The 20,286-nt window shown below is 45.8% G+C and overlaps 1 protein-coding gene across 1 annotated transcript in view; it reads right to left on the reverse strand.

Annotated features, from left to right (window-relative positions):
• Positions 1-4,813: 4,813 nt before the first annotated feature.
• The window catches only part of Nckap1l (NCK associated protein 1 like), a 58,882-nt gene continuing 43,409 nt past the window's right edge, over positions 4,814-20,286 (reverse strand). The window contains exons 23-31 of the mRNA XM_027950017.2: positions 17,334-17,431; positions 17,096-17,189; positions 16,860-16,942; positions 16,511-16,591; positions 13,909-14,002; positions 12,753-12,869; positions 12,155-12,264; positions 10,273-10,362; positions 4,814-6,227 (exon numbers count right to left, since the gene is read on the reverse strand). Of these exons, the coding sequence (XP_027805818.1) occupies positions 6,096-6,227; positions 10,273-10,362; positions 12,155-12,264; positions 12,753-12,869; positions 13,909-14,002; positions 16,511-16,591; positions 16,860-16,942; positions 17,096-17,189; positions 17,334-17,431 (899 nt within the window). The 3' untranslated portion in view covers positions 4,814-6,095. The remainder of the gene's footprint in view (positions 6,228-10,272; positions 10,363-12,154; positions 12,265-12,752; positions 12,870-13,908; positions 14,003-16,510; positions 16,592-16,859; positions 16,943-17,095; positions 17,190-17,333; positions 17,432-20,286) is intronic.

A 20,286-nucleotide genomic window follows, 5' to 3' on the forward strand; every position in this document is an offset into this window, starting at 1 on the left:
GTCCAGCCAGGCCGGTGTCTCTAGGCTCAGCCCGAGCTGGCAGAGCTGCAGTTCCTGCGGCTGCTGCTCTCCCGCTGCCCTGCCGAGCTCTGGGCTCCCAGTCCGAGCTCTCCGCGCCGCCGCTGCCGCTACCTCCGCCGCCGCCGCCGCCGCCGCCGCGCGCTGCCAGAGCCGCCTCCTCTCCTCTCTCCTCCTCCGCCGGCCGGGTCCCCCCTCCCTCTGCTCCCCTCCCTTCTCGGCCTGCCCGCGCGCCCGTCTCTCACTCCGCGCAGCCACTCCTCCCCCTCCCAAAGGAACGACTGGAAACCGGGGGCACACACAGAAGTGCCCCAGGGCGAGCGCGCGCGCACGGGCACCCAGCACCAGTGGCTGCGGCGTGTGCCCTGAGCGGGTGAATGTGAGTGCGTGTTTACAGAGTGCAGCGCAGGCGGCGGGCAGGACGGTGTGGGTGATTGTGTGGGTTCCCTCTGTGTTTGTTTGGAGTTTCTGTGTGTGTGCATATGTGGTTTCATGTATCCACGAGTGCCCAACTGCCTGTGTGTCCCATGTGAGAGACCCTGGTAGAGGAGAAGCCCATAATCTCCCCACTGAGGTACCGGGACAAGGGTTGAGCAAGTTACCTACCATCAGAACCCAGAAAGACCAGACCCCAACCGTGCTTCTGTCTTTGAAGGGAAAAGTTCAAGGTCCACTCTGAGCTGTGGACAAGGTCCACACCTCCACTGGCCTCCCTCAGCTTGGTCTCCCTGACCTGTCTCTCCATTGCTGTGGCCTGCCCCTAAGGTGTCTCTAGCCATCTTGCCTGACCGGTGGAAATTTCTCCAAGTTTAAAGCTCTCCAGAGTAGGCAGCCCCACATCTTGCCTGACTACATAATAACACTGCCGGGAAATCACTCCTGAGAGCTTGCCTCAACCCAGGCTGCAGCGTTCCAGCTCATTTCCTCTTATTCTGTCTTCAGAAAGAAATCTAAGGGCTAAAGGCCCAGCACAAATCAGACTAGCTGCTTAACAAATTTTTGTGGAATCAGGGAATGGAATTTGAACTCAAGACCCTGTGACAGGGCTAAACCTCTTCTATCCAACTGAGTACTACCTGGGATTCCTGCAGAAACCACCTCTCTTTCTTAGTATTGTTCTCCCCTAATGACCATCTGCATGGAAACTCAATGTAAACAGAAAGTGGAGACTATTCACTACTTGCTGCATTCAAAATAGGTCCCTGTTCCAGAAGGATCTCTCAATATTTCTTGTTAAGATGTGGCCCCTAATCCAGGATCCCAAAATTTGACTTTTAATTGCAAGAACTCTGGAGGTTGGAAGGAGAGGTAATCAGGAAAAAAAGTATTTATTCTAAATATCAGGTGGAGATTCCTTCCCCCTTTCTCAGGCAAAGGAAAAGAAAAGAACAAAGGTGAAGTGGTAGCTGAAGAAAAAGATGGACTGTCCCAGCTGAGACTCTCAACATAAAAGAATTGCCAACTTAGGTCAGGGCTTCAGATCTGGCAGAAGCAGCTCCCAGGAAGTACAGAGGCAGAGGGAGAGGGAAAAGTCAGAGATGGAGAAAAGTGTAAAAAGAATCTTGGGATTTCCCCTCTGTCCATCTAACTTCAGCACATATCCCACGTCTCTCCTGCCAGAGTTAACAGTTGCAACCAAGAAACAGCTACATCTAAGTTACACACTCCTCCACAATCCAGTTCTCAAAATTTCAGAGCAATCTCCTTTGTAAAATCAATTGAAAGAGGAATGGGCTGGAAATTTTTTAAAAAGACTGTAAATTGGGATTAGAGCTAAAGAGTTCTAATTAGGAAATTAGGATTAGAACTAAGGAGCTCCCTATTTAGGTAGGTATTTAACATGGTTAAAGGCAGAAAACAGTACTTCCAGAGAGATCCCTCAACATTCCTTATCAACACAGTGGCACTTCTGGTTCTCCCAGGACCCCAACTCCTAACCAATTTTAAGAAACAGGTCGTTTGTAAAAGAGACTTTGGAGTCAGTCCATCTCATTTTTTTCACTTAATAAATGGAAAACTGAGATCAGAAAAATTGTATAGTCCCACAGAGTCAGTGACAAAGCCAAAGCCAGGTCTTTTATGCTTCTTCTAATGCCTTTTCCCACACTGTGGCCTTTCACTTTTAGTCATCAGTCCTGGTGTTTAGCCTCAACCCCATTACTCTTGTGGCAATCCAATCCCACTTCTGCTTTATCGAACCTCTAAAGAGAGAATAGTGTATAGTTCCATTCATAGACTCAAAAGACAACTCTCCTCTCCCTGCCTTTTTCTCTTGGCCCCCACCCCCACCTTTCCCAGGTTCCTTTTACCCAACCTCAGTCCTCTCCTTTTCAGCTTCTGAACTGCCCCTACCCTCTTGGAAACCCTGCCTCCTCGCCTCCCTAACCCCATAGTCCCTTCTAACAAGCTCAGAGTTTGATAGAGACCAAAAATGATGCTTTGGCAGCAGGTGACGGATGGATGTGATCTGCCTCCTACAGGAATGCTATTTAAAGGGGCAGCCCCACAATCCTCTTTTTCCAAAGTGACAAGAGAAAAGCCTGCTCCTCAATCTCTCCAGTGCTGCAAACTCAGCTCAAGTTAACTTCTGACTTCCTCAACCTGCAACCTGGCCTGCTGCTCCTGCTTCCTATTCAGGTGGGAGGGAGAGTACTTGACAACTCACTGAGGTGTGGGGGCTGAGGGGGGACTCATCTTCATCTCCTTTGATGACAGGTACTTGGGGAAAGCAGGAGGCCCTGTGGGGAGGAGGATTGAAGAATGTTCTTCCCCCAACAACGTGAGTACATTTCAACCATGTGCCAGCTTCTTCTCAAAGTCAAACTTTGTTGCAGAAGAACTCATGCAGGCATGAGGATCTTAAGCAAAGGAAGCCTTGTCCCTACCTGGGACCTTCCTCTCTCCTGGGTCCTGGTGCTCAAAATACAGTTGTTCCCTTCCTGCAGAGCAAAAGTGCCAAAGGGCAAGATGCCTTGCATCTTCTGCCCCTTGAGTTTGCCCTCCCAGCCTGCCCACAGGATTGAATCCAGAGAGGAAGAGGCAGTGTCTCTGTTGCCCAAAGGGAAGAGAGCGGCTTGGCAAGCCTCTCCGCCAAGCCTGCTGGAGGAGTAATTCCATCTCACTGCTGCAAACAAGTTAATGGAGACTTTAATGAAAACGCGCACTAATGAAAATGCTGAGGCTAGAACCTACGCTCTGCCTGCAAAACAAAACAATTGGGGTCAGAGCTTCTCCTGATCATCATTCCTCACTTCTTCTGTGGCCTAAGTAAGCAAGCCGGGGATCTGAGAGCAAAAAAAGCAGTTCAGAGTTGATTGTGTCTAGGTTGTAAGAAGTCGGACACCATCCTGGTCAAGGAAGCAGACTTCCTGAAATGCCGATGGGTCCTGTTATCCCTAGCTGTCTGTCCCTTCACTCTGGACAATCACTCTTTTGGGAGGGGGAAGTACTGGGGATTGAACTCAGGGGCACTCTAGTACTGAGCCACATCCCCAGCCCTATTTGTATTTTATTTAGAGACAGGGTCTCACTGAGTTGCTTAGCACCTAGCTTTTGCTGAGGCTGGCTTTGAACTTGTGAATCCTCCTGCCTCAGCCTCCTAAGCCACTGGGATTATAGGCATGTGCCACTGTGTCCAGCTCAGATAGTCACTTTTTGTTTCAGGTGATAAGGTCATCAGTGTCCTTCTCTTATTTCCTCCTGTTTTCTAGGGTCTCTGGTTTCTAAGTCTTGCCGTATGAAGAGGTGGTCTGGTCAGGTAGCGAGGTCTAGAAATGAACATGAGACTTAGGTCCCAGTTCTGCTTCCACTAATACTAGACACATGATCTTTAATAAGTCACTTACCACTGCTGAGTCTGTTTCCTGACCTGAAATAAGGAAGCCTTCCTCGGCTACCCTGCAGAATTGCTATAAGAATGCAAAAGCACTTTGAAAAAGTATAGGTGGTAGATAAATGCATATAATTATACGTTTACAAAAAGATATTATGTCAAACCACAACATTTCAGAAATGAAGAACAAATCTGTGTCGGCAGGAATGAGGGGTAGGGAAGGAGGTGCGGGAGAGAAGTGAACATGTTACAAAAGAGGAACGTGAGGGATCCTGGGTGAAGGAACTGCTCAGTCTTCTGACTGAGCTGGCAGATAAGGGACTTGCCTAGAATTGAATACACACACAGAGAGAGAAATGAGTATAAGTAAAACTGGGACATCTGAATAAGATCAGTGGATTAGATCAATGTCAATATCCTGGTTGTGATGATGTACTATAGTTTTGTGAGATGTTGCCATTGAGGGAAACTGTGCAAAGGTACATGGATCATTCTGAATGACTTCTTTCAAGTGTATATGGATTAACTATCTCAATAAATTTTTCAACTAAAAAGAGAGAGAGATCATGTCTACCCTCCATCTTCTTGTAACAATTTATCTCGCTATCTTCTAGGAGGGACTTTATAAGCAGTTCTCCATGCAGATGGAGAAGGGGTCTCTATCTTCTCAAGCAGAAGAATGGAGCAGAGATATGAAGGTGGGGGTCATTGATCAGATCTGAGTCTTCTCTTCCTCCTCAGCTGTGTTCACTGTCTCAGTAGGCCTGACACTGAATTACTCCTTACGACACAATGTCCTTCTGGTAGCAAGGAAGGACGATTAGCTGATGCATGAAGCAGGATTCCGTTGCTTCTCTCCTAAAGAACAGACAGTCGTTGCTAAGAAAAATTTGTGTGTTGATTTCGGGTGTCAAGAAAGTATTAACTAAGCATGGATCTGGAGAAATAAAAAGCAAACACACATTCAAAATCCAACAACAGATATCAAATAGGTTTAATGAAGGCCGGATGGTTTTGCCAAAAGCCAACAATTGCTTCCCTTTCATTGTGGAAGTATGGACATGACCCTAATTAATCGACGAGCTAATTATATTTGCCCACTCCAACTGCTCTGGACTTCTGACATACATGATCTGTTGCTCTCATCCTCTCTGGCAGTGGGTGCTCAGCAGTGATGGATGGGCCACTGTTTCCTGCCATGGAGTTAACTAAACCTAGTTCAGTGTTATCCTGAATGCCCCAGGCTCTGTGACACTTGAAATTCTAATTAGTGCAGAAAAGAGCTAAGTTGAAACAGCTTGTAGTCCCTCAAGGATACCCACTCTCAGGGCCCTACAACCTAATGAGGTCTGTGAAATTTAAGATCTAGAAGAGAAATCCCTGCCTGGAGCAACAGCTGTACCCAGGGCTGAAAAGAGGATTTGGGGTTAAATGAGTCCCTCCAAATAGGAAGAAGAGTGCCCCCAAATGGTGTGGGAGGAAAAATCCATAGGAGTCTGGTTTGCTTCACTGCCATGTGACCTAGGATTGACCCAGACCTTCCCTCTGCAATGGGTTGGGGAGATATCAAAGAAAAAGCAGGCAGGGTGATAGCAGAGAACTTGCTCATTATCCACAACGGGTAGGACAGCAGGTGGGCAGCAAAACCCTCTGGAGAGCACTTCCTCCCTGCCCCAGTGGGAAAGGCAGTCAAGCAGAGGCAGAGGAAGAACCCCACAAAGGAGAAGAGGGGTCCCTTTGCTGCCCCTCTGCAGTGGGAGCAGGCTGCATGTTTGCTGAATGCATTTGGAAGAGGAAGAGAGGAGATAATCGTCCTAATGAATGTGCAGGAGACAATAGCAGCTCCAGTGGGAGGATTATAAGCTCATTATGGTTTAATATGATGATTGATCATCTCTGCCCGCCAGCATTATCCTAGAATAGTGATGAAGGTCGGCGAGACCCATGCCTATCAGAGCCCAAGCTCTAGTCACCAGAATAGGAAATATACTTGTATGTCACTCATTATTTTTCTGGTAAAAAAAATTCATATATATCTCCAATCCCCTAACTTTGTCCATAAAGTGTCCTCCACACCCCCAGCCTGCCCCACCTCTCTGGGTTCTCAGTCCTGTACTCTGCATACCAGTTCATCAGCATTGGTGCCTGACCCGCTCTCCCTAGTGACCCCATCCCCACTCCCACCCTTGAGAAAATGACCACAGCTTCCACCATGGCGTGGGTCTAGGCAGGTCCAAAGGGCCCTTCAGTGGGTATTGGCAGGCACCCGGTTCAAGTGGAAGGCCCGGGACACCTCCCGATAGGCATTTCGAAGCAGGACGTAAGGGAAACAGGACTCCAGCATGTCCAGGGTCAGGAAGGATGACTCCTCCACCACCTGGAACAGACAGGGCGAGAGATGAGAACCTTCAGCATTATGTATGTCTGTGACACTGTTCTTCATGCAACTCCCGGGATCTCTGAGGCCCTTAAGAGCTCCAAGAGAACAGAGTTCCAAATCACACTCCCCTCTTCCTCCCTCACCTAGTGTGACTCCAGGAGGGCAATGTGGACTCCTCAGATCTATTATAATGGCCCCTCTCCCCTTCATCAGGGCTATTGTAAAGAGAACAGAAGAAGAAGGCAGTGGAAAAAAAATTTTCTTCCTGGTGGCAGAAAAAAACATTCTCTCCTGGATATTAAATTATATGGGAGAGGGCAGCACAGATGCAGGTAAAGATAGATAAAAGTGCCAATTACAAAGCTTTGCAGTGAGAGGAACAATTGCCACTGCAGGCCAAGGAAGAGGGGTCTAGAATCCACATGGGTCCTCTTGTGTTGGGCCTGTCTCCTCCCATGCTCAGTAGTGTTTAGGGAACACTAAGGATGCTGCATAAAGAAGCAGGCATGATTAATTAGTTTAATTAGAAGCCTGTGTGTTGTGGTAATCCCAGCAGCTCCAACAGCCAAGCAGGAAGATAGATCAAGATGCCCAGATAAGAGTGAGGGTGAGGGTAGGGGTGAAGGGTGAGGATGGGCAAAGGGAGCGAGTTCCCTAAGAGCAGCACAGCCCTGTGTTGCAGGGGAAAGCAGTGTGTCCAAGAGGTTAAGGAACTAAAAATGTGCTCTGGCCTGGTGTGGTGGCTCACTTCCCAGTTACTTGGGAAGCTGAGGCAGCAGGCTTACAAGTTCAAGGTCAGGCTGGGCAACTGAGTGAGACCTTTATCAAAATAAAATAATAAGGGTTGGGGGTTACCTCAGTGGTAGAATGCTTGCCTAGTATGCATGAGGCCCTAAATTCAATCCCCAGTTCAAAAAGAAAGAAAAAAAAAAAGAGAGAAAGCAATAGAGAGGTGTGTCCCCTATTCCCTGGCAATTCACACAGATGGGCCCCTTCCCAACATGTCTGGAATTTCAAGTTCTGAAAATCCACCAAGGGAAGAGAATCTGCCACAGCTACTCTTATATGTTTCTCTCTCTATCTGAAGTACTTTCAAGTTTTACAAGTTATAAGATTTTACTCTTCTCAAACACATGCGCATGGTAATACACAGAACGGCCTCAGAAGAGCAGACACTGTGGGTTGAAGGAAAGGAATGCTCCTGGGCAAATTTGCAGATCCCAGGTCTCATAACAGAAAGAGTTCCTTGCTCATAAGACTTTCAAACTGTAAGGCAGGAGAGAGATGAGCTTCCCTCTCCAGGATATCACTCTTAGGTACAGGGAAATGAGTGATGACTTCCAGAAGGATCCACTGGCCCATGACTTCCTGTTCCCAGAGAAGCACAAGAGAATAACAGAGTTCTGAACTGGTAGAAGTATATGGTACTGAAAGCAGCCCTAGAGTAGAAGCCTAATTAACTTAAGGTTCTAGTCTCAAATCTGCTCTCATATCACAGGGGAGACCTTGAGTATCATCTTTCTCTCCCTCTCCCTCAGTTTCCCCTCCTATGAATTTTAAGTCCTGGACTAATGGCCAAGATCTGGTCTGGTCTGACATCACAGATTCCATGATTTTCTGAGAGAGCCATCTCTTGCCCCCAGGAACCATGCCAGGAAAGGCTGGCAACATCGGGGTGGACACTGCCCAGACTTGACAGTGAAGACAGAAAATCCCAGGGAGAGAAGTATTGGCCAGAATTTGGGGCTACCCTCTCTTAACTCAGAACATAGCTCCTTCCCCTCCAGTCATTTCCAATTTATCTGTAGAAACATTTGCATTTAAATTGCTTTGCAGCAGCTAGTCCCTCCAATCTCCACCTCCAACAAATAATGCCAGGTCCTAACTCTGCTACTGCCATTCTGCTGGCCTCCCTGGGCGGCAACAAGAGACAGACATTTCCCCATGTTTGGGGGCAGAGGCAGTGGGATGGAGGACAGGGACAAAACAGAGGAGGTAGGCTCAGTGGCAATTCAGAACCACCTCCAACCTTACTGAGGGAAAACCACAAGAAGAATGCCTAAATCATCTGGAAACTAAAATGAGCAGCAGACAGAGGGGGAAGTGCATTTGTTGAGAACCTATAACGTACTGAGCAATTTTGTATATTTTATCTCATAAATCCTAACCACTCTATCATAAGGATTATTACCCTTTTTTTTTTTTTTTTTGGTACTGGGGGTTGAACCCAGGGATACTTTATCACTGAGCTATACACCCAGCCCTTTTATTAATTTTTTTTTGAGACAGTCTCATTAAATTGCTGAGTCTGGCCTTGAACTTGCAATCTTCTTGCCTTAGCCTCCTGACTCAATGGGATTACAGACATGTGCCATCACACCTGGCTTTATTACCCACTTTTATGGATAAAGAATTATGCTGCTCCAAAGACTATGTTCCACCTAGCCCACTTCTGGCCTTTGCCCTTCCTCAGCCCTCTTGCCCCTCACCACACACAGCCCACACACATACACACCACCATGTCCTTCCCTCCTCCATCCTATCCCCGATCAGCCTAGGCCTCTTCCTAGCTGGAGAAACTGAAAGACAGATACCACTCTAGAGTTGGGGACCTGGAATGAGTCCCAGGAATATCTGCTTCCAAAATTTCTGGACCAAGGCCAATAGTACCAATGGAGGCCCACCTACCAAATGACTAAATAAACTAGCAAACTATTATCTTCTATCTTTCAGCCTTTATAATATACCTTTGTAATTTCATGGAATTCTGAGCTTAAGAATTCTTAAACTCTAATGGTAATGTAGCTCAGTGGCAGAGCACTTGCCTAGCATGTGTTAAGCCCTGGGTTTGATTCCCACTACTACAAATAAACACACATAAGTAAATAACAATAAAGCTTTTTTCCAGATATGGTGGCACACACCCGTAATCCGGGTGACTTGGGAGCCTAAGTCAAGAGGATCGCAAGTTTGAGGTCAGCCTGGGCAATTTGGCAAGATACTTGTCTCAAAATGAAAAATGAAAAGAGCTGGGATTTAGGTCAGTGGCAGCGCCCTGGGTTCAATCCCCAGTACTTTAAAAAAACAAACAAACCTTAAAATCCTCAGAATTCAGACAGAACAGAGTAAAAGGAGGGAACCAGGCTCTAACACCATCCTCATACTTTTCTCACTCCCAGCTTGAGGGATTTTGTATACACATATACAACTCCTGTCACATATACTTTAGGCCCTAGAGGTACACCCATAGTCTGGCTCAGTAGGATGGACTTGGAAAAGAAGTTCCACACCCACATAGGTTTAGTGTGTGCTTTGAGGTGGGACAGGGACTCTAGGTGAACATATCCTCTCCCCAGAGCCCACAGGAGGGTCTCTAGAACATATGCAAAGGCAGGAGCCACTCCTGTCCATATCTAAGTGTGGTACCAACCTGGAGAATCACACTTTTAGAACAAAAGAGTGAATAAGCATGTTGAAGAGGGTCATGAAACAGGGGTGGGGGGAGAGACAAAGTCGAGTTTCCAGAACTTTCTGCCAGAGTAAAGGCAAACCCACAGCTTGAAAAGCAAAAAGTGACAGCAGGTGCTGGCTGATTGATGGCCCACTGGGTCCTGCCTTACAGCTAAAATCCTTTGCTTCCTGAGAGCCCTACCCCTAAACCTCTTCTGTTCCACTCTGTGCTAGTTAGGACTCTCTTCACAGTACCCTGAAGGACAAGAAATACAGTAGTAGGAAGTTGTCAAATAAAACCAAACACACGCTGAACAGGTAGTTACTGATAAGGGACACAGCTGTGCCATCAGGTCAGACTCACAAACAACGCAGGACAAGGAGCCCAGTCAGCAAGGGACCAGGAAGACTCTGCTCTGGGATTATAGCATAAATCTAAAATGTTGGCCAGAATGTGAGCATTAGACCCACAGGGCCAAGCAGAATTTAATTGTTAGTTAATGTTTTTGGGTGATGACAATGGCAGGGACCCAAAGACCCTAAAAAGGAGTCGTCTTCTCTTTTCTCAGACCAGTTTAAACAAGATACATACCAAGCGCATGAGTAGAGAAATGGATTCCCGATTTCGGGTTTTCAGCTTGTCGGTGTCCTGGCCCAGTTGCAAGAGGCTGACAGAGGCCACCTGGAAGGGAAGAATTTATAAAGAAGCAGATTTTTATGGAGGTCAGAATAGGACAGCCTCAGGCTACAGGAAGTTAAGAACAGATCAAGGAGGAGAGTTAAACCAGCTAGGATGTTCCCAAGGACTCCAGGTGGAGAGGCAAGTCCCCTCAGTTTCAGAGACGCACAGTGCCTATAAACAAGCCCAGATCGCATTGGCCTGCCAGTGCCAACAAATTGAGGTGGCTGAGGGTGCCCGAGGAAGGGCTGCACAGGGCAAAGGAAGAACCTAGAAAACAGGCCAGCGATGCTGTGTGCCAGGAGATTAATCTCTCTTTTCCCCCCCCGGCAGCCTCCAGACACCTCTGTCATCAGGCTGTTTACAGCTGACTCCCCTCACGACTGGAGCCAGAGCCAGGCCTCTGATTCAGACTCTTGCTCTTGGTATTCTCCTCCTGTCAACTCCCCAGGGGCTGTCATCTCCATTCACCTGCAGGCCCCCAACAGATAAAAGCAGGAGAGAGAAATGTGATTCACATCCCATACTTAGATTACCTGCATTTAGCAAACAAATAGGATAAAAAGGAAAAGGAGGCGGGGAATCCGTTCTCACCCCATCTTAGAAATCTGATGTGAATTCTTTTTATATTTCAGATGTTCAGAGCCCATTCTGTATGGTTGGTTGTCCCAGTTTAGAGTCCCTCTAACCAACCTACAGTCCTTGACATATACTTCTCAGGACAAGGGTATAATTCCTGAAACAACAATATGATCTACTGTTTCCTCCTGGAAGAAAAAAAAAATTGCAGCTCCAGCTCTTAAATCAGGACCAAGCTTTTCAGAGGAAAAAACTTCCTGCTACTGAGAATGCTCAAACTGGCAGTGGATAATGGACCATGTATCAGAAGTGTATGGACAGGATTCCTCTGTGGAGGATTTAGAATGGAAAACACTAGGGCATCTTTCAACTATGGAAGGAGATTATTTATTCTGTGTCTTTCCGGAGGCAAAACTAAGATCAATGGTGATAGTTACAGGAATCAAACTTTGGCTGAAAACATTTTTTGAAACAGTTTTTCAAACAAATTGGACATAACCTATAGAGGAATCAGCCTTCTGGTTGTGAACCCCAGTCCATAGAAATCTAGATCAGTGGTTCTCAAAGTAAGAGCCCAAGACAAAGGACATCAAGTTTAACTAGAAACTCATTGGAAGTGCAAACTCTCCAGGTGACTCTGATTTCCAGTAAAATCTGAAAACTAGTCATTGACTGTCAACATAGAATTGGAAAGGGACTGGCAGGTTATAAAATTCAGTGTCTTGACAACTTTAATGCGCATCTGATCTTCTGGAGACCAAATTAGAAGCACAGAAACCCAGCCTCCCCTGGCAAATTCTAATTCAGTAGGTCTAGGGTAAAGATCAAGAATCTATTTTAACAAGTTCCCCAGGATATTCCGATGCACACCCAGGTGATGAACGATGGATTCAGTTTTATCTCCCTAGTTGACAAATGGGAAAACTGAAGGCCTAAAAGTTAGCTCTTCAGACGTTATACAATCTTGTGTAGTGGCAGAACTCAGATTTTTTCTTTGCCCAGTGATTTTTCAAGTACTCGGGCAGAAGCCGAAACACCAGCTGTCAGGGAGTTTGGAACAAACTTCTGCCTTTCACAGAGGAGCCTCTCACTATTTACTGAATGATTCCAGTGAGAGGTGAACCTTGAAGGCCTGTTTGACAATAATTGTGGATTTGAGGACAACCAATTCCAACCCTTGGCCATCTTCCATTCCTTATCATCTAGACGTACTCACCACCAAAAACTCTTTGAGGTGAGTTTCAATGTTCTTGTTGTAGAGTGTGAAGAGGGCAGCAGACACCTGGATGATGGCCTTGGTCAAGCAGTGGATATTATTGTTGTAACCTGAAAGAAATTACAAAGTGAGCCACCCCAGGTTGATCCCGACAGGTAATTTCTCATTTCTTTCAGGCTGGGCTACCCCTATTTGACACCAAAAGGACTAGAAGACATTTGGGGAAGGATATTCCTGACATTTGACTGAAGTGCTTTTTGAAACAGAAATTTACACCTGAATCAGAAATCTGTATGTTCCAGCCTGGCATGGTGGTGCCCATCTATAATCCCAGCAGCTCAGGAGGCTCAGGAGGCTGAGGCAGGAGGATCACAAGTTCAAGGCCAGACTCTGTAATTTAGGGAGGCCCTAAGCAACTTGCTGAGACTCTTTTCAAAAAAAAAAAAAAAAAAAAAACAAAGGGCTGGGGGTGTGGCTAAGTGGTTAAGCACCCAATCCCTGGTATAAAAAAAAAAAAGAAATCTATATGTTCCAGGTAAGTGACCCCTAGGACACTAACCTGAATACCCTTGGTTTTTCACACCTACTCCTTACTTACCATCATTCTCAATGCTATAGAAGGAAGAAGGGTCCATGGCAAGGAGTGGGAGGGACACAGCAAGAAAGATCAAGAGCAGGCAGGCCACCTTATATTCTTCTTCAGGGGATGAGCTGTCTGGTGAGAGGGAAAGAGGAAAAGCGAGTAAGTCAGCAAATAGGAGTTATCTTCTGGGCAGGGGTCCTGCTTCACAGAATTATGACCACATGAGAAAATATCTATGAGCACACTCTGTCAATCACTATAGGAAAGTGATTATGACTAAAGGAGACAGAACTAGCATCCACTTAAAGCCAATGGCTCAAATTCTGTAAGCCTCCTCTGATGACAGGGCAGAACTCCTAGCCTAGGGCTCTGCTGACCTGCAGTCCTGAAACACCTGTCAGCTTCCTGGAGGGAAGGAGAGGCAGGAAAGAGAGAGAGGACTCCTGGGCCATTAGAGAAAGGGGGGTAGTCTGGCAATTTCAAAAGGGCTCACTGCCAGTCACTGGATTCCATCCTCTTCTGGGTGTGTGTACATAGGAACATGCTACTCAGAGGAAATGTGTAATGAACAGTATGAGAGACAAGTGTGAGACTGGGGAAGGAGTGGATAGTGTCAAAGTGATGACGTGGGAGGGAAGAACACAGGATCAGAGTGGGGAAGTCAGATGCCATACCACACAACTTCCCGGGAAATCAGGTACTATTTTGGCTTGTTCTTTGATTCATTTGCATGAGTTTTGCTTCCCCAACCAGTGTATAAGTTCCTGTGAGCACTTGCTGAGTGCCAAACAGACTCTCATTTAGAGCATCATATCTAGCTAATTGGTACATCAATTGTTTGCAATATACAGAGAACCCTAAATCACCTACATAAATATTTTCTGGGGCTGGGGTTGTAGCTCAGTGATAGAGCTAGCACATGTGAGGCACTGGGTTCAATCCTCAGCACCATATTAAAAAAGCAAATAAAATAAAGGTACTGTGTCCATCTACAACTAAATTTTTTTTTTAATTTTCTGGAGGTTAGGGTCTACACTGCAGGTCTTTCCATACCTACCAGTTTATATCCTCTGAATTCACAATCCCAAATAAAGGCTTATTTGACATTGACATTTTCTTTCCCAAAAGTAGGGCACAAGCCCTCCCTCATCCCAGCTGTCCCCTATCTTACCAGCTTTCAGGTTGGCAATGGCAGCCACTAGGGCTGGGTCAATGTCACAGCCCACCCCTGCAGCAGATGCCAGCTCAAAGATACTCAGGGTCACCTGGTAGAGAAGAAAACAATATTTTGGGTAGGAATCCAGGAGAAAAGTACTTGACAGAAGCTATAAGCAACCTGAATTCCTGGATCACAGATTTTAAGATTTTGGTGTACTATATCATTTTTTCTAGATATTCTTTCAAAGCTTTCCCTAGTCTCCAGGAAGAAAGCCCAAATGCCTTAACTTGGTATTCAGGACACTCCACTGTACAAATTTACTTTTCAATCTTATTTCCCTAAATGCTTCATTCAATGAAGCAAGGGTAATTTATTCACTGTCCCCAAACCACAACTTCCTTTCTTTCTTTTACACTTTGGTTCACTTCTTGCCTCTCGGCTCTTTCCTTCCTCTACTTACATCGAAGTCACGCCCATTCCTTAGGCTCAATTCTAATCTCAACCTGCCCTGTGAAGGCCTCCCCGGTTACTTCAGCCCAAACTCATCTCCCCCCACCCCTTAAATTGGTCCCTCTAGCATTGATACACACAGCACCTGGCATTGCTTATCTTTTCAGAAAGGAAGTGAGACATATGGCTGATCTCACCAAATAGATTATAACTTTTTGAACCCCACGGCATAGTGAAGGGAGAAGGTGACTTTAGAACAAAACAGATCTAAACTCAAATCCTAGCAACCAACTCATTAAAATATGATTTTGGCTTAACCTCTTTGGGCCTCAATTTTCTCATCTGTAAAACTGGGATAATAACACTTAGCTAACAGAGTTATTGTGAAAATTCAATTAGATCTCAAGGGCAAAGCTCCTGTCTACCCTAATGACTAACAGAGCAAATGTTGTTATGCCTTTTCCTCTTTATCTTAAAACCAGGAACTCTGATTTTTCTTTATCCTCTCTAGCATTTAATACAATGCTAAGAACACAGAAGATGTTCAAAAAGATTGATTGATTGATACCTGAATCCCTTGTTGTACTTACAATAAGGTTCCCAGGTTATAGGTCCCCAACCCCCACTCCCACACCAAGAACTCAAACTCCTTTTTAGGCTTAAAATATTTTAAAAAAAATCAATAAAACTTTGAAATATTCCAAGAGAACAAGAATAATTGCTTCTAAGTAGCACATCTTTATACAGACATTACAACATGCACACACTTTGTTCATGGTACTGACCCAGAAGGCAAACCTTAGCCACCTTCTGCTCTGCCCTTTACTTAAATCCCCTAGGCCCCAGTTGACCCTGTTTGTGGCAACCATGGCCAAGCAGATCAGGACCTGGTCCATGGCCTGTAACTTCCTGAAGGGGTCTTGTTTTGTCTCCTCCTAATCTTTTTATCTCTCGAGCAAGTAACAGCTCTCGGATGGACAGGCCATCCCCCTTCTCTGCCCACACCTGCTTATTTTTCACAGGCAAGCTCGCAGCTGCCCAGGAGATATCAGCTAGACAAGCTCCTGACAGGCTAGAGCGTTCAGCCCCAACAGAAGCAGCTGCCCAAAACCCAGGCTCAGTCCCAAATCAGAACATTCAGGAGGGCAGTCAACCTAGAGACGCATCGGCATCGCTCCTGCTGCCCCCGTGACCACCCCTCAGGTGATTTCAGGCAGGTAGAGGAGAAACTTCATTCACTCTTTTGTTCTCAAAGCAAGGAAGTTTTTCGTAATATCCAATTTAATTTTTTTCCCTAATACTGGGGATTTAACCTCATACTGGCACATGCTAGTCAAGCACTCTACCACTGAGCTACACCCCAACCCTTTTGATTTTTAGACAGGGTCGTGCTAAATTACACAGGCTGACCTTGAACTTTCAATTCTCCTGCCTCAGTCCACAGAGTAGCTAGGATTACAGGAATGCATCACTGGCTCCAGCTTAAATTATTCCTTCTCACCAAACCTCTCTCCTTTAAAGGAATCATAAAAGTAGCCACCTGCTTTTGCATTGGAAAGAACTTGTCCCCAGGCTTTGGCTATATTTCCTACGTAACATACTTATTTGTTCCAGATGATTGAAAAGACAAGATGCCTAAAAGATGTGCAAGGGGTATGGACATCTAACTCAGGTGACCTGCAGAAGCCCTTCTTCCTCTTTTGCAAAAGGGCCCTGAGGCAGGTGACAAAGGGCCAGAAAGGTTAAGAACCAGGAAGAAGAAAAGAGCAGGAAAAAAAAAGAACTCTGAGGAGAGGCAGAGTGGGTGAGAACGGGAAGAACAAACCTTACAAAAAGTACTGGAGCTCCTGTCTAAAGAGGGGACCTGCCTGCATACAGCTTGGCATCTAATTTGCACATTGCTTACCTCAGGTGAAAGCCTACAGGCACATCTCCACTCCAGGAATGTTTCCCCAACCTCCCCAGACTCCACTTCTCTCCCTACTCCTCCAAAGTCTCCCTAGCTCCACTTTCTCTCTCCAAGAATATCTGCTGCCCATTTTCCTCTTGGAATCCTGGCTGATTCCTGCAGTGTTCTTCAGAGCCCTCTCCCTCCCAGTCCCTAGCTACACCATTCTCCCCCAGCAAAGGTCTCCTAACTGGATTCCACTTGGCACCTTCCTACCTTGATGTCTGTGTCTGGAGTGACAAACTCCTTCAGGCACTCGATAGGACCCATGAGAAATGGGCAGTGGGAAGAGAACACCTGGAGGAAGAAAAGATGAATGAGTCCACAGGGCAGCAGCCAGCACCTTCCCAAACAAGGGGGGACAAGTGGAAAAGGGGCCTCAACTTAGATAAGAATGTCATCAGCTATCCAAGCTATCCCTCCCCTCGTGCCTCTAGGTTTCCTCAGCTCATCTAGTCACCTGGACCTCCTGGGACTTCTGCTTCTTTTCAGTGCTCACCAATCCCTTTCACAACTTCTCATGCAAACTCTACCCACAGAACATCTGGGATTCTCTGACACTCACCTCCTGAAGTCCCTCTTGAGCCATGGCCCTAAAACTGAGAATAACTCCAATAATGGTCATGCGCTTCAACACATTATCTGCTCCTGAGGGGAAAGAGGGATATTAGAGATGAGATCTTAAGAGAGTGATAGTTTTGCTTCTTCAAACCCAGCCTAACCTCAGGTCCCTGAAAACCCTTGTCATCGACAATGCCATTTCCATAGCATAGTTCTTTCTCATTGTAGAGAAATATGTACCCATCAGCTGTGGCAGCAGAGAAGCCATCAAGTCGGGCTTGCTAAAGTTGGATCTGATCTGAACAAGTATATCCATGTTTTCCACCACCAATTTCTGCAGCCCAGGAACAGTGAGACATTAAGTAGGGGAAAAAAGAGAGAGAGAGACACCAATGTTACATCTTTCCTCCAGCCTCCTTCACCTACCCCTTCTCTCCCAAGGTGGGACCCTTCTCCAGGGGACCTGTTTCCACAGTACCTTTAGCTCCACAATCTGAGAGGTCACATGCCACATCAGGTTTTCACTTAGGAACTTCATGCCGTAGGGGCCCAAAAGTTCAGCCAAGGCTCGCATCTCTGGAATAGAGTTTTAGAGGTCCCAAGTGGGACTCAGGGGATGCTGGGGCATTTGTACAACAGAATAGGGTAATTTGAACTTTAAAATGTCTGGCAAGGAAAGGAAGTGGGAAGCTGAAGAGCAAAGATGGCTTGAAATCCTGCATTCAGGTGACAGGTCTAGTCTGTCCACGGGATAATTTACCCTCTTCCCACTACGACTCACACCAAGATAACTATGACCTCACTTTCTTGTAAGAATCTGTACTTTCCCAAGCCCTTCACTTGATACCTGGGTTTGGCTCTTGCCATACTAGCTTCATGAGTTGTTAAGACTTCAAATAAGCCATTGAGTCTCTCTGAGCCTATTTACTTCTCTGTAAAATTAAGAAATTCATGTCTCCTGTGAATTCCTCACAGGGTTGATGTAAGAATAAGATGCTACATTAGAAAAACCTTACAAAACTATAAAGATACATATGAACAAGGGATTCTTTTTAAAAAAAAAAAGAGAGAGAGAGAGAGAGGGAGACAGAGAGAGAATTTTTTTTAATATTTTTTTTTTTTTTAGTTTTCGGCGGATACAACATCTTTGTTTGTATGTGGTGCTGAGGCTAGAACCTGGGCCGCACGCATGCCAGGCGAGCACGCTACCACTTGAGCCACATCCCCAGCCCCAAACAAGGGATTCTTTTTGTGTTGGTTAATAACGGCTCTCTGAGGTCTGGGCCCAGGCACTTCATCCTGGCTTTACAGACAAGAGGGGTTAGGTGCTCGTCCAAGGTCTCTTATTCACGTCAGGGGCAGGTCCAGAAATACAATGCAATGCCTCTTTTACTTTCCTTATTTAATGTGTCCAAGTTTTCCAAGCTACCTTTTCTTTTTTCTTTTTTCAACACACATCCCCAGAGTCTCTACTCTTCTTTTCCTTTCATTTTTTTTCCCCTCTAAATCTGGTCTTTCTCAGTGCCTTCTTCCTCCCCACCCAGACTGCTTTTGCCCTTTGTGAATTAAATAAAACCTGCCTGGGGAAATTCCGTGTTGGAAGCACTAGTGACAAACTCTGCTAGGGAGGAACTCTGGCTGTGATCTTTGGCTATGGGCCATCCCAGCAGGAAAAACCGTAAAAGAACAGAAGTAACAACAACTAGAGAGCTGCAGAAGAAAGGCAAGGTGATTATCATTAATCAGAGTTTAGGGAGAAAAGTGTCAAGCCCTGCACTCAAGTCTTTGAAGGCAGGACCACTTGATCTCTACCTCCCCCAATGACAGAAGAAGGAAGCAAACCTGATCACAGCAGATGACACAGAACCTTGTCCAAAGTAGACACTAGACTCTTTCAGAGTCACCTATTTGTAATAGGGAGAACTGAGCTAAGAATTATGCAAGAATTTCCTAACTGGTCAGCTTAGATAATGCTAAACATGGCTGACAGAAGGAAAGGGAACCACCTTCTCTGGAGCTGACAGAGAGGAGACACACTGATCTACTGGTTTGGATCTGTGGAACCTCTTTATTCCAGTCTTCTTACACCCAGCTAGTAACCCCAGGACATCCTTCTCCTTCTATCTATCTATTTTTGCAATAGCATTGCCCCATTGCCATGGTAACCCCAGGAAATTGGGGTGGGGGTGGTAGAAGGGGGAATGAACATTACCTCCTGCTGCTTGTCAGTTGTCAGCAAGACCTAAAGCAGATCTTAGAGGCTGCCTATAGCTTGGGAGTACAGCTGTTGGGAAGGGGACATCTAAAACCCCCCAGCAGGTAAGGTATGATGACAGTAAGGAGGCAGAACTGGAAAACACTACTGTGTAAAAACACAACTGTAGGGCTGGGGCTGGGACTCAGTGGTAGAGCACTTGCCTCACATGTGTGAGGCACTGGGTTCAATCCTCAGCACCACATAAAAATAAATGAATAAAGAAATATATTGTGTCCATCTACAACTAAAAAAATTAAAACCAAAAAAACACACCTGTACACTCTGGCTTTCTTAGTATCCTCAAAGGAGGAGGGAAAAAGATAGAGGACAAGATCCCTGGAACATCTTCTGCCTGTCCCAGTCACCATGCACAATCCACGATTTATAGAGGTGAGAGGAAGAAGAAGGAGGGATAGTTCATGAATGACTGAGTCCATAAAACAACATTAAAAAGGATCTGGCCAGGTCTTGTGGCACACGGCCTATAATCCCAACTACTCAGGAGGCTGAGGCAGGAGAATCACAAGTTAGAGGCCAGCCTGGGAATCTCAGCAAAACCCTCTCTCAAAATAAAAAGAGCAGGAATAGACCTCAGTGATAGAGCACTTGCCTAGCACATGCAAGGTCCTGGGTTCAATCCCTAGTACCAAGAAAAAAAAAAAAAAAAAAAGATCTGTATGGTTTTAAGCCCTCTTTAAAAAGGGACCAGCTGCTGGGCATGGTGGCACATGTCCATAATTCTAGCTATTGGGGAAATTAAGGCAGAAGGATGGCAAGTTCAAGGCCAGCCTATGCAACTTAATAAGACCCTGTGTCAAAAAAAAAAAAAATCGGGGCTGGCGTTGTGGCTCAGTGGTAGAGTGCTTGCCTCACATGTGTGTGGCCCTGGGTTCAATCCTCAGCACCATGTAAAAATAAATAAATAAAATGAAGATATTAAAAAAAAATCTTTTGGTGGGGGACACATTGGGGATATAGCTCAGTATAGCTCAGTAGTAAGATACTCCTGGGTTAAATTCTCCAGAACCTCAAAAATAATAGTAATATAGAAAAATAGAGACCAGCTTCCCAACTCTTTCCCTTCACAGCCCTTATCTACCCCTGCCCACCCATCCACCCCCACACAAAAGCTTTCTATCAACTGAGAAGCAGCCCTACATTGTTCTAGTTTTTG

This window comes from Marmota flaviventris, chromosome 3 (assembly GCF_047511675.1).
Source record: "Marmota flaviventris isolate mMarFla1 chromosome 3, mMarFla1.hap1, whole genome shotgun sequence".
In the NCBI taxonomy this organism is placed as follows: domain Eukaryota; kingdom Metazoa; phylum Chordata; class Mammalia; order Rodentia; family Sciuridae; genus Marmota; species Marmota flaviventris.